General features: G+C 42.4%; 2 protein-coding genes across 2 annotated transcripts in view; one reads left to right on the top strand and one right to left on the bottom strand.

Moving 5' to 3' along the window:
* The window catches only part of MICU3 (mitochondrial calcium uptake family member 3), a 50,023-nt gene extending 49,111 nt beyond the window's left edge, over positions 1 to 912 (bottom strand). The window contains exon 1 of the mRNA XM_062493529.1: positions 628 to 912. Coding sequence (XP_062349513.1) covers positions 628 to 912 — 285 coding nt within the window. The remainder of the gene's footprint in view (positions 1 to 627) is intronic.
* A 5,376-nt stretch (positions 913 to 6,288) lies between these two features.
* FGF20 (fibroblast growth factor 20) lies at positions 6,289 to 10,158 on the top strand. Its single transcript, XM_062493528.1, is given in 5 exon segments — positions 6,289 to 6,387; positions 6,390 to 6,506; positions 6,508 to 6,823; positions 9,030 to 9,133; positions 9,839 to 10,158. Coding segments are annotated over 5 exon segments (882 nt in total). The 3' UTR covers positions 10,085 to 10,158.
* Positions 10,159 to 14,460: the final 4,302 nt, after the last annotated feature.

The raw sequence follows: 14,460 nt of genomic DNA, 5'->3' as shown, positions 1-14,460 counted from the left end.
CTCTGACAAAGCACCTAATCACAGCTCTTGACATTTTTAAATGAAAAAAGAAACCCAACCTTATGATTACCATATGTTACATAGGCTGCGGTGAAGGAGTTCATCCTTATCTGGGGAATCTTCATTTTCCAGGTTAACATCAACTGTTTGCTGTTACCCCTGGTTATTCAACCTGTGTTTTTCCTGAATTAGTCCGACTGAACCGCTATTTGTCACAATGTTGTCACTTCTTACTAAGTTGAGTGTCAACCTTTCATTCTACAAGAAATTTTATATTAGAAAGGTAATTGTCGTAAGTACAAACCGAAACTCATGGTTTGCGCTGCCAGGAGCTGTTCCAGTTGCAAACCAGCGTTTCCCATTAAGGAAAGATTCGGCTAGGACAGCACCGGAGGCGAAACGCGGGATTCACGCTGCGAGGCGCAGCCAAGGCGCGCCCGTGCCCGCGGCCGCGCCGCGGTGACAGCCCGTCTGTCCCGACGGTGACAGCTCCTGCGGGGGCCCTGCCTCGCCTCCCGGCCCGGGGCTGCCCCACGCAGGGTCACCTCTGCGACACAGCCCGGGGAGCGCCCTCCCGGAGAGCCGCCCCCGGCAGAGCGGGCTCCCCGCGCACACACCTACCGTCACCGTCTCCTTGGCAGCGGCCGCCACGGGGATGGGGAGCAGCGCCCGGGCCCCGCCCGGCTCGGCGGCCGCCGGCTCCCGGGAGGGCTCCCGCCGCCGCTCGGACAGCCGGTACCCCGCGAACCCGGCGAGAGCCGCCCCCGCCGCCGCCCAGCCCAGCTCCCGCCGCCACCGCCGCGGCCCCGCCGCCCCGGCCCCGCCGCCGCCCCACAGCCGCCGGGCCGGCGGAGCGCCGGACGCGGGCCCCAGGCGGCGGCGCCAGCGCAGCAGGGAGCGCAGGGCGGCCATAGCCCCGCTCCGCCCCAGCGCCCGCCGCACCGAGCCCCCGGTGCCGGCAGAAGCCTCGCGAGAAGCGGGGAAGGGGGTGGGGAACCGAGCGGGCCCTGCAGTCCGCGCCCCGCCCCGCGCCGCCGCCGGGCCGCCCGCGAGCGCCGGTCCGCGCGCCCGGCTCCCGGGACAGGCGGGGCGGCAGGCGGGGCGGCAGGCCCTGCCAGCGGCGGGACGCGGCCGAGCTAGCGGAGATAGGACGTCGCCGGCCCCAGCACGAGGGACCGGCACGGACCTGGATCCGCGCGGTTCGAGCCCTAAGCGCCCGGGCAGGGTGATGCGTGGGAACCGCCTGGCCCGGGGCAGAGCTGTGAGTGCGCCTCGCTGCGCTTGTGCGCGCACGGTGGGTGCCGCTTTCGCCTGTTCAGCATCGTGCCCCAGAGCCTCGCCGCGGTGCTCCGGGGCCTTGCTCGCGGGGGAGCGTGCCGCACGATGCCGCGATGCGTCCTTGCCATGTCAGCAGCCTGTCCTCTGATAAATGCTCTTGGTGACAGGTAGCTTCCTTAGCACTACCAAGAACTAGTTATAAAGACCAGTTGTGAAAGATGAGCGTGGTCTTTTGTCTCTACTTAATGCGGATGGGCAATAAATTGCATGTTAGGCATGCAGGCATTTCATGCTAGGGCATTATTCCGTGCTACAGCCTGCATCACCACCTGTATTACCTTGAAACTTTATAAACTGCACACAAACGTTTCAAGACACAGCCCACCTAATGAATCTTTTTTTGCAGTGGTACAGTTTCAGTCTTTTTCTTCTTCAAATAAGTACATTTTCCCCAAGTTTCAGCCACTTATTCTTTCCCCCCCTTCCCCCCCTCACCAAATCTCTGATGACTTTTTATATTATTATGAGCAAGACTTAGGAAAATGCACAAATGATAACTTGGTACCTTTTAAGACACTCTCATGCATTTTCATTCAGTGGTTATGATATGTGTCAAGTAGTAAGTGTGGCCATGTTTGTCAACTGGCAGTCTGTCAGATCACGCAACTGCAAGCATGGCCAAGGTTGAGTTAACTCAGAGCTATGGCTGGAAAGGCAGGTATCTGGGCCGAATGATACATTTACTGCATTTTTTTCAAAATTTAAGAATATTGTATGCCGATTAATTCATCAAGTCATTCCCTTGACTTCATTATTCCCAACTGTCAAAAACGATCTTTGGGTGCTTTTTTTTTTTTTAAATAATCTACTGCTTTATTTTATAAATACTTTATATGCATGACTCCCAGGCAAAAATCCTTGTATGCAAGTCTTGAGTTTCATCTCTGTACTAAATTACTAAAGGCCAATATGGAGACCAGCATTTAGGAATTAAGGCAATAATAGTTTCTGATGCTTAGCATGACTGAAACATGAGTACTTTTTTTGCAAGTACATGACTAAGAATCCAGTCTAGAAAATTCTGTAGAATGTGGCTCTTGGATCTTATCTGTCCTAGCTACCTCATTAGGAGATGTCATTCACCAATACAATTACCTTTTTAAAATACTCTACCTTTTTGGTTTGACTGGAAGAGAAACCACTTTTGGTCGGTGTGGTGTCCCAAATTAAACCTGTTAAGAGCTCATCAGTCACCTGAACTGTAGTCATGAACCATGACTACTCCCTCTATACACTGTTTCCCTGAAAGTAGTTAGCCACATTTTACTGAGTTTTCAATAACACATTTAGGCTAAAATTTCTTTCACTTCAAAAATCCAATTCACATGTGCAACTAATTACACACAGGTAATTTTAGGCAGAACTTCCCTGGTGAGGTGTTTGCTTAGGAACAAGAGCAAAATTTATTTGTGCAGCAAGTCTAAAAACATAAGCTGTCTGAACATCTTGTATGCACAGATTCAGAAAGCATGTAATTTAAATAAATTAAGGTTGCTTTAATCCAATTATTCACTTACAGGATTAATAAAAAAGCTGCCAAATGAGGCATTTGAATATTGATATATGGAAACAGTCTTTTTTTCACTGGATGTAGCCATGTAAATGTGTGCTCATTGCAGTAGCTTCTCTGTTCCATTCTGCATATATAGGAGTTTATTCATGTGTGTCCACAAAAACATGGGCAGTAAAATCATGTATCTTAAAAAACCCTATGAATTTCTGGCTTCAATTAAAGAAATAAAGCATGAAGGTGTAAGAAATGTAAAACTTCCTTCCCACAGGGAAAAAAAAAATTCGTCATTGCTTTTTCCTCATCTGAGTTTTCTTGAATAGTTAAACATGAATATACATGTATGTATACACACATACATACCTGCTACTGTACCTGTTCAGAAGAGGGAGCTTTCAGTGTTTTTAAAATCTGCATGCATTGCATTTTAAAGGCTTTACATCATCAGATTATGGCTTAATTCGTACATAGAGCGTTGGAAAAGTTCTGTTCTTCCTAGTGAATTCTGCACAAGGATACACCCTTACACTCAGACTTGAAATGCTTAGAAAGGCACTCATTGTAACTTATGCATGTTCTGCTCACCTTCCTGAAAGCCAAGAACCATATTTTTGTCTCCAAATCTAGGAAGAATCTGAAACTGGCCATGATACATAGAGATCTCCAGCTGGACATGTCCCTTTGTGTGATACTCTGTGGCTTTTGTTCCAGCAAATGTTTGCTTTCTCATATATTCATGAACCCTCCCTCTTCAATATTTTATCATAAAAAATTTATGGCTGGCACAGAACCGTTGTGAGGGAGTTCTAAAATTAACACAGGTGCTATAAATAGTAGGACCTGAAGTTTTATAGCTAACAGGAGTTTTATAGATATGTAGACCAATCTGTCTCTCCATATATATACAGACTATCTATGAAAGATCTCAGTCCATTACATTCTCCACTCCCTTGGTAGCCGCTAGGTTTTGCTTATGACAACACGCTATTCTTAGGAAATACACAGTAATTGTATTGTCTATGGAAATCCTAACTACTTGCAATGGAAATAAGAGCTTAACCACATATATATTTGTTCAATGACACTGAAAGTGCCGTCTCTAGGAAGTATACGTGGAGTCGATTAGATTGTACTGTATACTTTAAGTTGAATTATGTACTCTTGTACAAAAACTCTTCAAAATTATTTAACTTCCCATGGTATAGTTTCAGAAGGTGCAAAAAAAAAAATCTTTAGCGTTATCTTTTCCTGTCACATGACTAGCGCAAACACACACACACACAAAATCTTATCTTTTTGTTTCTTTTCTGGTACTTTATAAAACAGCATAACCGGTTTAGTTCCCAGACATTAAAGACTCCACTCAGAAAAGATTGGTGTTATGTATTCCACTCTACTTTAAATGTTTCCATTATATAACAGGAAAGATTTAGCCATAAGGGTCTTTCAGTGTGTAGTGACTGAAGACTTTTTTTTCTTCAAAATAACCCCAACCCTTCTCTACTGGAGACAGTGACGTTATCTGAACCGTAGACCCCTCTACTGTTGTAGAACTCAAGGGTACTGCTTGGACCCAGGAACAGTATCTGTATGAGAGCATCATTAGGCTAAGAACAATATGCCTCCTCCACTTAACTGTACCATCCTGGTGGATGTCCTGCAACTTAACAGCTATGATGAACAGTTTGATCTTGACATGCCAGTCATGTCAATAAAAATACTTGATGTTTGTTTCAAACGTTTTTGGTGTATTTGAGTAATCAGTGAACAGGCTATTTGAGAAATAGGTGCCATATAGATTATTCAACTTTGATCTATTTCTTTGATTTAGCACTACAATTAAGTAGATTTGCTTCAAAGAGAAAGCTCATTGGTTGATGTTTTACACTGATGTGATAATGTTTACACAGATGTGCTTTGAAATCTCGATTATGGTGGATTTTTGGGTCCCACCACATGACAGGCTCCTGTTATCTGAAAGGTAAAATAATACAACATCTATCTGTAACTGCCTTCAGAACAGGTCTGCCTGTGCTCTCTTCTGAGGTGATTTATCTGATCATTGTATTTAGCATTAATTTTTTCAGTTTTAAATCCCTCCACAGTAAATCACTTGCTTTAAAGCAGCCTTTTTATAATTCAGGTGCACACAGGGGCAGTACTTAGGACTGCAATGATGAAAAGGTGTCACATTACCTGCTTTAAAGCACCTGCCAATTAATTAGCCCTATACTCTCTGTAGCAAATAAAGGTAAGCAGTCAAATCCATTTGATCTCTCAGATTTAGACTGTGACTGAAAAGACCATGAAGCAAGACGGGAGAACTAATCTCTCATGATTCTCTGCAAGTTTTTGTTTAAATGAAACCTTAAACCACTGAGTGATTCTCTTGAACTTTTGAAAGAATTAACTATGAAAGATCTTTACATTTTATACTCTAATACCATGTTTTAACATTGGCAAAGAACTGCATATCTTAGATGCTAAGATAGGTCATGCCATTTAAGCTCTAGAATTCATTAGACTTTACAGAAAAAGCAGGAAAGATGGCAAAAGTCAAGCTCTTAGATTTAACGTAGCCTTGTTTTACCATTGGTGAAAATGTTTTCCACCAAAATATATTTTCCTGTGTGAACCGTTCTACTCGGGAATGAAAAAAAGCATATGCTTATCTGGAACAGGGCAAAAAAGTCCCAAACTGATTCAAAACATAGTAAAACTACAACAGGGATCTTTCAGTAGTTGATATTGCTAATTTATGATGCTCACAGACCTTGGCTACAGGCCCAATGAAAAACTCCAAAGAAGATGGATTAGACGAGCCACCTCTCAATCTTTCTTTCTTCTCTGCAAGTTTTGAAAATATTTATCCCAAACGATGGGGCTGCCCGTTTATGTTTTTAAGACCTCCTGTCAATACCCAAATACTATAGACCAGTTTAGTGTCACGTTGATGATAAATTAAAAGCGAGGGAGAATTTGCAGAGGGGAAAGCACCTCCCTGCCTATGCCAATTTCTTTAGAAATTCCCCTCCTTGTAGTTGAAGCGATAAAAGGGAAGCGTAATGCATGTACATTTTATTAGCGTTTTAGAAACAGGGAGTAAAACTGTCAGATCTTCGGGTTTTTTCTTTCATGTGTGTCTGGGCAGGTCTAACCCTCAGGTAACGCCCTTTCTCCTTCTTCCCTCCTGCCTCTCCTTGCACCTGTCCACGTAATGCTCCGGCAGCTCCCGCCCGTCCCCCGCTGCCCGCTCCGCTCCGCGCAGGGGCCGCGCCCGCGCCCCCGCCCCCGCCGCGCGTGTGCGCGCCCGGCAGCGCGCGGGGGGCGCGCCCGGAGCCCCCTCCCCGCCGTCACCGCAGATCAGAGGAAGGTGCGAGCAGAGGGGGAGCCGGTTTACAATTTCAAACGCGGCCTCCCCGCAGCGGCTTCATTAGCATATGTCAGGGGACCGCCGTATATATATACACACGCGCGAAGCTGATGAGCAGCAGCTCGCCGCCTGGCTCACACCGGCTCGGATCAGCACGGCTCGGCTCCGCTCGGCTCCGTTCCGCTCGGCCCTGCCGGCTCCCCATGCTTGGGGCTCCGCCGCGCACCCCCACATGCCCACCGGGAGAGGCCGGCAGCCGCTCTCCGCCGCCGCGCCCTAGCCCGCTACGCCCCGCGCCCGCATGGCTCCGCTGGCCGAGGTGGGCGGCTTCCTGGGCGGCCTGGACGGCCTGGGGCAGCCGGTGGGTGCCCACTTCTTGCTGCCGCCCGCCGGGGAGCGCCCGGCGCTGCTCGGGGACCGCCACTCCCCGGCGGAGCGGGGGGACCGCCGCGCCCCGGCTGCGGCGGCGGCGGCAGCGGCGGACCTGGCGCACTTGCAGGGCATCCTGCGGCGGCGGCAGCTGTACTGCCGCACCGGCTTCCACCTGCAGATCCTGCCCGACGGCAGCGTGCGCGGCACCCGCCAGGACCACAGCCTTTTCGGTAGGCGGCTAAGCACGGCCCCGCGGGTGCGTGTGCGGGTGTGGGGGGGTGTGTGTAAGTGCCTCTGTGTGTACCTGCGCGGGAGCAGTCGTGCCCCTGGGAGGGAGATGTGATGTGATGTTGGCGATGCTGAGGCAGGCGGATGAGTCCTCAGAAACAGAAAGGCTTCACCCTCCGGCGTTTGACCATGGGGTCTGTCCCAGGGCAGGGTAGTGAGGGAAGGCTGTGCATCCCAGGTGAGTCAGGAGATAGGCATTGCTCGGCCTGTGCTGGGGGTCTATAAGCACATGCATACACCGCTGGGCTAAGTGGGAATGGTCGAGAGTAAGACTGATCCTTTTTGTATATTCACTGTTGGTATCGGAGCTTCTTGGGTCACTGTGAAACAGTATAGGTCACAGACTAGGGCATGCTGATCCTTGGGCTGCCTTAGACTGCTTTGCTTCACAAGGCATAAAGCTGAAGCAGAGGAGCCTAAAATGCCTTTTTGATCAAGTACTTAAAATGCTTCCCAGCCAGCTTTCTCTGGCAATGAACCCAAAGGAATTGAAGACAATCCCAAAACAAACATTTCCTGTGATATGAGAGTAAATACTAAGAAGTAGTTGTGGAAGCTGGACATCCGAACAAACCTGCTGTTGTCAACCACATATGAGTTTTGGTGTGTATTGATTTAGCAGTCGTAAAAAGGTGATTAAAGAGCTTCCTATCATCTTCCCCGTAGTCAAAACAATCTGCTGGAATGGCTCTTAATTGCTTTTATAACACACGGATGTTTTAAGAAGTAGAAGAGCAGTAGTCAAACAGACAGTTCTTCTCAGAAGGAAGATTTCCTACAGCGTGTAAACATTAAATAAATCTTTGCTTTAAAAGGAAAATCAAGTTAGCCATAGATCTAACACTCACTGTGCTTTTTAGAATTGTACTACCTTTATTCTACCACTATTCTTGGCAGGTTTGTCTGATGTGGTTTCTTTGTGGGTTGTATCACCTGCTTATTATGCTTTCGGAAAAGGGTGGCTTTGAAAATGATATCAGAAAGACAAAATTACTCCAAATCTTTTATGGGACTTTGTGCTTTATGAACTGGAAAACTAGGATGATTTATGTGTGATAGAGTTTTTAATGCTTACTCTTTTAAAGAATTTCTTTGCTGTTGGTTAACACTACTAAGAAACCTGCCAAAGCTCAATTAAAATTGAAGACATTTTAAATTATTTTATAGTCCAGATAGTCCATCTGCCTGTGAAAATTGTCCTGAAATCATAAATAATAAACAGACAAAAAGTCATAATCAGCTGCGCTATTTGAAACTACTTACATTAGATTCAGTGTTTTTCAAAACATTTTGTGGTTTTGCTGCTGAACAGCAGTATTTTAAATATGATTCTGGCACTTCTTTTTTGAGTCTTTATTTACACTGTTAACAACTTCCAAAAAGCAGTTCACACATTCCCTTTCTTTAATGTTTTGGATGTGCTGTAATCTGTGCATATCAATTAGTTAAGTATGTTGTCTTACCTTCGCCAAATCCAGGCCTCAAATAGTACCTCATGTCTGTAATGCTTTATTAATATATATTACATTTTTGGGCATAAGTAATATAAATAATGTTATAATCCAAACAGTAGCAAAAAAGCAGCATATTTTATGTACTTTAAAAGCCTTCACTAAAGACAGCAAGTTTTGTCAAGAGGTATGGGTCCATATGCTAGATAAGATGTCTGGCAAATGCTTTTCTTTTTCTGTGGGTAGATTCTGTTATATAAAATTCCCATCTGTACTTTGATTTCCATTCAAATGACCTAATAATGGATGTGTTTTTTTAAGATAACTCTGTAGAAGTAGTAAAGTATATTTTCAGGTAATTGAAATTGATCTTCCAATATTTGACTAGGCAGTTTAGCAAATAGTGTACAGACTTCAACAGCATGGTAGTAATGGCTTTAGTCTCAGTGCAGAATAAAATCCTTTCATATTCAACGTTTTAAAAACGTTTCTTAAATTATGTAGGATTCATGTTCCTGGATGAGGCTTCTCAGACTTATTTCCTGCGAACGTTGTGTACATTTTCACATAGTATTTGAGATTTCAAAGAAACTAGGCCACATTTGCTATATGTGCATTTTCTACTTGTTTTCAGCTGAGTTTTTGTATGCTATGTGTTTAATGGATACAAAATTAATTAAAGCAATTTTTTTTCCAGGTATCCTTGAATTCATCAGTGTGGCAGTGGGACTGGTCAGTATTAGAGGCGTGGACAGTGGCCTTTACCTCGGAATGAATGAGAAGGGAGAACTCTATGGCTCTGTAAGTACCACTTTCATAGCAGCTCATATATCTTTAGGTTTTGGGTTGCTTCCTAACACAATGCACCCCCCTTGAGAAGTTCATCTCAGCTTTCAAAATGCTAACATCTTTTCTTGTGTGAAGTGTGTAATGTACTTTTGAAGTACACAGTGTAGCCTTGGGTACTTCAACAAAACATAATTGATTTTTAGAAAATTATGAGGGTATACTAGTCCTACTCTTCTTTCAAATTTTAAAACATTTTCAGATAAAATATTCTGGTTCTCCACTTCCTTTGGTTGTAGTCATTCCAGTTTAAAATGTGAGCAGTGGTGCACACCACAAAGAAATATGTAAAAACCCTCCTGCTCTGTTATGTTGAGTTTCTACCAAATCTCATTTCTAGAACAATAGATACCCCAAGACAAAACTCTACGTGATATAATTCCTGTAAGTCTGATGAGTTTTAAACAAATCATAAATAAGTAATGTTTTCTTAAAGTAAATGTTAGCTAATTATTTTTAAATGCAAAATTGTAGGTGTGCAGGACCAAGTTTCCAAATTGTCAGATCTACATACTCTACTTGGGTTTGGTTTGATGACATTTAAATGAGCAGTAAGGCTACACAAAGCCTAAAGCATTTTGGTTTTTTTTAATTTTTTTTGATGTCTTCAAATGTCTAGTGACAGCTTAACTTATTTTTCTTTTTTCTTTCTTTCTGTAGGAGACACTAACTTCTGAGTGCATCTTCAGGGAACAATTTGAAGAAAACTGGTACAACACTTACTCATCCAATGTGTATAAACATGGGGATTCAGGGCGGAGGTACTTTGTAGCACTTAATAAAGACGGAACTCCCAGAGATGGGGCAAGGTCCAAAAGACACCAGAAATTCACACATTTCTTGCCCCGGCCTGTGGATCCTGAAAGAGTTCCAGAACTGTACAAAGATGTGTTAGGATACAGCTGAGGAAAGAGGCAGCTTTGGCACAAAAGCAAACTGGATCTGTTGCCCATGCTTTCGTGGCAATTTCAGCATGAGGAACCTGCAGAGGTCTAGGATGCTGGATGTGAAGAACCTACTTGGTGAAAGGCAAGCCTCTGTTTTCTAACCACTGGATTTAGGAGACAAAGCCTTGAAGCTGAGCGTGGACCAGCCTCCTCAAGACTTGCTGAGTAGTTTGGTAGCCCAGTCGCCAGGGGGGATGTGGGACTTCTTAAAACATAACCAACTCTTGGCAATTCTGTCTGGATTACCTATGGCCTGTAGATTAGCAAGGAGCCATCTACATCATATGGATGGGACAATGGCTGGGAGAAATGGAAAGAAATGGACTGTAAAATAGTAATAAATCCTGAGAACTGTGTGTGAAGTTTTACAGGCTCCACTTTAGTGATGGACACTAGTTGTCAATACATAGTAGTCAAAACTGGAAGTTTTCTTCAGAGTGGACCTATTTATACATCTCCAGATAGCATATATTTATTTTATATATTTATTTATTAAAGAGTTTATTTTTTACTGGGATATGAAGAGAATGAAAGTTCCTAACCCCAATGAGAAACCATTTACAGTGCCAATATTTACTCTGAGCAGTGTCATGATACAGAAATGACATTTCCTTGCAATGCCTCCAAATCCTGGACATTCATGTTTCATTGTTTATCAGTTACAGATAAGTTTATATTTTATGTGCATACCACTGCCTTGTAATTGTCCTTATTTGGAAAATAATGTTTAATTTTTTTTTACTTATGGGAGTGCCTTACAGATTGTATTAAATTCAAATGCACATTTAAAAAGGGAATTAAAAGTTACTTCACTTTCTTTGGTTTACTGTTATTTTTAAAAGGAGAATCTCTTAACACACTATGTGCAACATTTCAAACCTGCAACAGTTATGAAGAGTGTATTGCGGTTACTTTGGAAGAAAAACTAATATTCACTCTTGAAATCTTGATTAAAATCACAACAAGCTTGATGGTTTTTGACCAAAGGATTCCTACTATCTTTATTAACAGATAAGTAGCTACTCTCTGGGAAATTTTCATGTAGTATTCTCATTTTTTTATTATATTCCCTATCAATAGGGTTAAGGGGAGGGTCGGAGTCAAAGTTTCAGATACTGCTGTATGGAAAGCTTCTGAGTGAGGGTTGTTTCTCTACTGAGTACAGAGAAGCCTAAGAAGACACTGTTCTTACCTTAAGTCCTCATCTACTCAATATTTTCAGGCTAAGATGTTCTGTGAAAGCTGTCAGAACAAGGATGAGGTGTGTCTCTGTACTAGTTACAGCTATAAAACAGGTAGATCATACTAATTTAATTCAGAACTGTCAAGTTATGAAGCACAAACTCATCTGAATATTAACTGATGGGGAAGTCTGTTCTGCAAGAATAAAAAGGGTTAATGACAGACTTATGATTTAGACCTAAACCTGCTGAAGCTTGCTGTAGCATGATTGCCACCTGCATGGACAAGACTGGCCCAGGAAAACTGCAGGGAAGGCACTTTAGGAGAGGGCTCCAGAGGTGGTCTCATGTTTTCAATGCTCCAGTGGGCACCTCCTCGAGATAACTCATTTTCATTCAGTTTTATGCAATCGTATATGGTTCAAGTACTGCACATACATAATTTATACAAAACCAAGGTATCAATGAAAATCATTTTCCAGTATATAGCACACTTGCGATAACCTTGGCTGTGCCAGGATTTCTTCTAATCTGTAGTGAGAAGTGGATAAGCAGAGGTTACTGATGAGATATTGAAAAAATAATTTTACTTTCTCCCAAATAGAAATGAAACGCAGATACACAAAAACCTGTTTCAGTACTTCGTGGCTAGCAATACGTAACTTACTGAGATAAAAGGTTTCATGTAAATTTTCTTATAAATGGGAAGTGGAAGATCTACAGCGCACTGGAGACATGTTAGTAAAATAACATTGTGATGCACTCCAGTTTAGCATAAAGTAATGATTTGTGAGTGACATTGAGTCCCATTAGTAATAGATCAATAGCTTAAGACAAAAGTACATGTTTTAAATAGAAACATTCTTCCTCTGCATCTTAAAAAGAAGTTAATTCCATATAAATTGTGTAAAAAAGTACCTGCTGCTTAGGATGTAATTCCCATGCATTTCTGGCAAATACACTCAGTGTTTAAAGCATAGCAGGAAGGATTCTCTCTGTCTGGATTACAGTTTTCTGTTCATTTTCAAAAGTACATTGAAGATGTCAAGGGCTGTAATCCACCTTCTTACCATCACTGTGCATCTTTTTTTTCACAGAGATGATAAAGCCCATAGCAATAACTGAGGATATCTCGAAATAATCATAAATAATCAAATAATCATCTGAAACTCCTGGATCCAAACCCAACATCTAAGTGAAGAAGAAGTAGAGGGATATGTTCTTGCCCCATTTCCATTTAAGATATATGCAAATAAACCTTGAACAAAATATAATGGAACAGGTACAGTGGTGATGAATGACTGTACAAAACCTCCAGAGCACTGAAAAGCTGTCACAGCCTCCTTTTTAATTCTTGTGTATTACCATTGAAGAAATATATTGAGGTTCCTTACTTTGTTTTGATTGCAATATTTATTTGCTCTCTGTTACATCCTGTCCATCATGATTTTCAGATGCAGTTAATATTTTTCTAGTTTGAGAATGGTGGATACAAAAGTAACACCTCAAAGGGGCAATTTTTATGTTTTTAAATTAATATATAATTGTCAGAGGTTGGGGGTTTTTTGCATGCGATTTTCACTCCCACTTCAAAAATCCCAGCAGCATAGAGGGAGGGTTTTTTTCTGTTTAAGCAGTAGAATAAATGATTTAGTTTAACTCTCATTATATTTTAATAACTATAAATCTGAAAGATGTGGGCTGCTCTAATACAAGAGAAATCTGAAGGAGGTGGCAATGTTCAAGGTTCAGAGGAAATCTCAGAAGGAAGAGAAAATGCCACATCTTGAAATAAATTCCTGTATGATTGACTGCCCTATTTCTGCCTTTCCTCATTCATTTTATTTTTTCCCAGGGAAGAAGAACCATTCAAGACAGTTAATTCAGTTTGCAGCAGTTGCAGCTCCACTTTCTGCTTCCCATGGATTCTCCTACAAGCTGTAAAACATGGCTTTTTGCTCCCAGGGCTGGCTTGAAATGGAGTGCTCCATGCCAGTTCTGTATTTCTTCATATATTTTGGTTTTTGCTGCTCTGTTTTCCAAATTGTGTCAGAAATAACATACTGGCCATGCAGAAGATTTTCTGAAAGCCAGGAGGAACCTTGACTTCTGAGTATATTTGAAATGAAATTGTTACTTCTATTTATCTTTGGGCACTTGATCAGAATGCAGAAAGTAGAATTCTTAACAGTCTTCTGTGGAAGTTTTACAGCCTTGAGAGCTATCAGATATAGGAGAACTCGGGTTCCTCTGGGAATGGGTATTTTTTCAATACAGAAGCTGATATAATCAGAAAAAGTGGATAGCTAGGATACAAGGTAAACAGTCCTTTCATTGGTCTGAGCCCTTTGTGTTTGCGTGGAGCAGTTTGAGCCTGTCCATATCTTCAAGTTTTCTATCATAAGCTTATTGATGTTATCTTTTATACTCAGATGTGACAGCTAACTTCAGTGCTTCTATCTGAAAATTTAAATCCCTGGTATGGCTATGCACTCTGATAGCACTTCAGGGTTGGGCAGAATTTACCTTCTGCCATGTGAGAGTAATTTAACCAGTACGCTTTCCTCATAGCTTTCATTTCCAGCTACCTGTATTACATGATGTGCTTTGTTTACTCTTTTATTTTTCACAGGCATCTAATCTAGCTTCAGTAACCTTGTGAAGTTTACCTAAATATAGGCCTTTACCAGCAGCTCTAAGAGCAGTGGGTGTAGTTTAGTTATTTTCCATTGCTTTTGAAATCTTAATAGTACCACTGTGCTGAGCTCTGGTTATAGCTTTGCAAATTAGGTTAACAATACTACTTTTACCATACAGCAAAGAACTAAGAAGAGGTAATTGTACACAACATAAATATATCTTTACTATTGTCTTAATACAGGACTAAGCCTGGTAGTCCAGACAATGAGAACATGGTGATAGGGTGCTTAACTTTTGCTCCTATTGCTCCATACTTCATGGAGATGCTATAGGTAAGGAGACCTTTTGGAGATCTTTACTGCATTTTATCCTTTTAATTTAATGTGAGAAAAACTATTGACTTCATCACCGTTCCAATCTCTGCAATTACTTGGTAGTTCTTTTAATAGTAGGTCTGTTTGAAGACTCAAATGTTATATGAACATAACAGCTGCATGAGATAAGACACTACCAC

The sequence above is a fragment of the Cinclus cinclus genome, chromosome 5 (assembly GCF_963662255.1).
Source record: "Cinclus cinclus chromosome 5, bCinCin1.1, whole genome shotgun sequence".
NCBI lineage: Eukaryota > Metazoa > Chordata > Aves > Passeriformes > Cinclidae > Cinclus > Cinclus cinclus.
The sequence above is the reverse complement of the archived record's forward strand: the minus strand, read 5'-3'. Positions and strand labels throughout refer to the sequence as shown.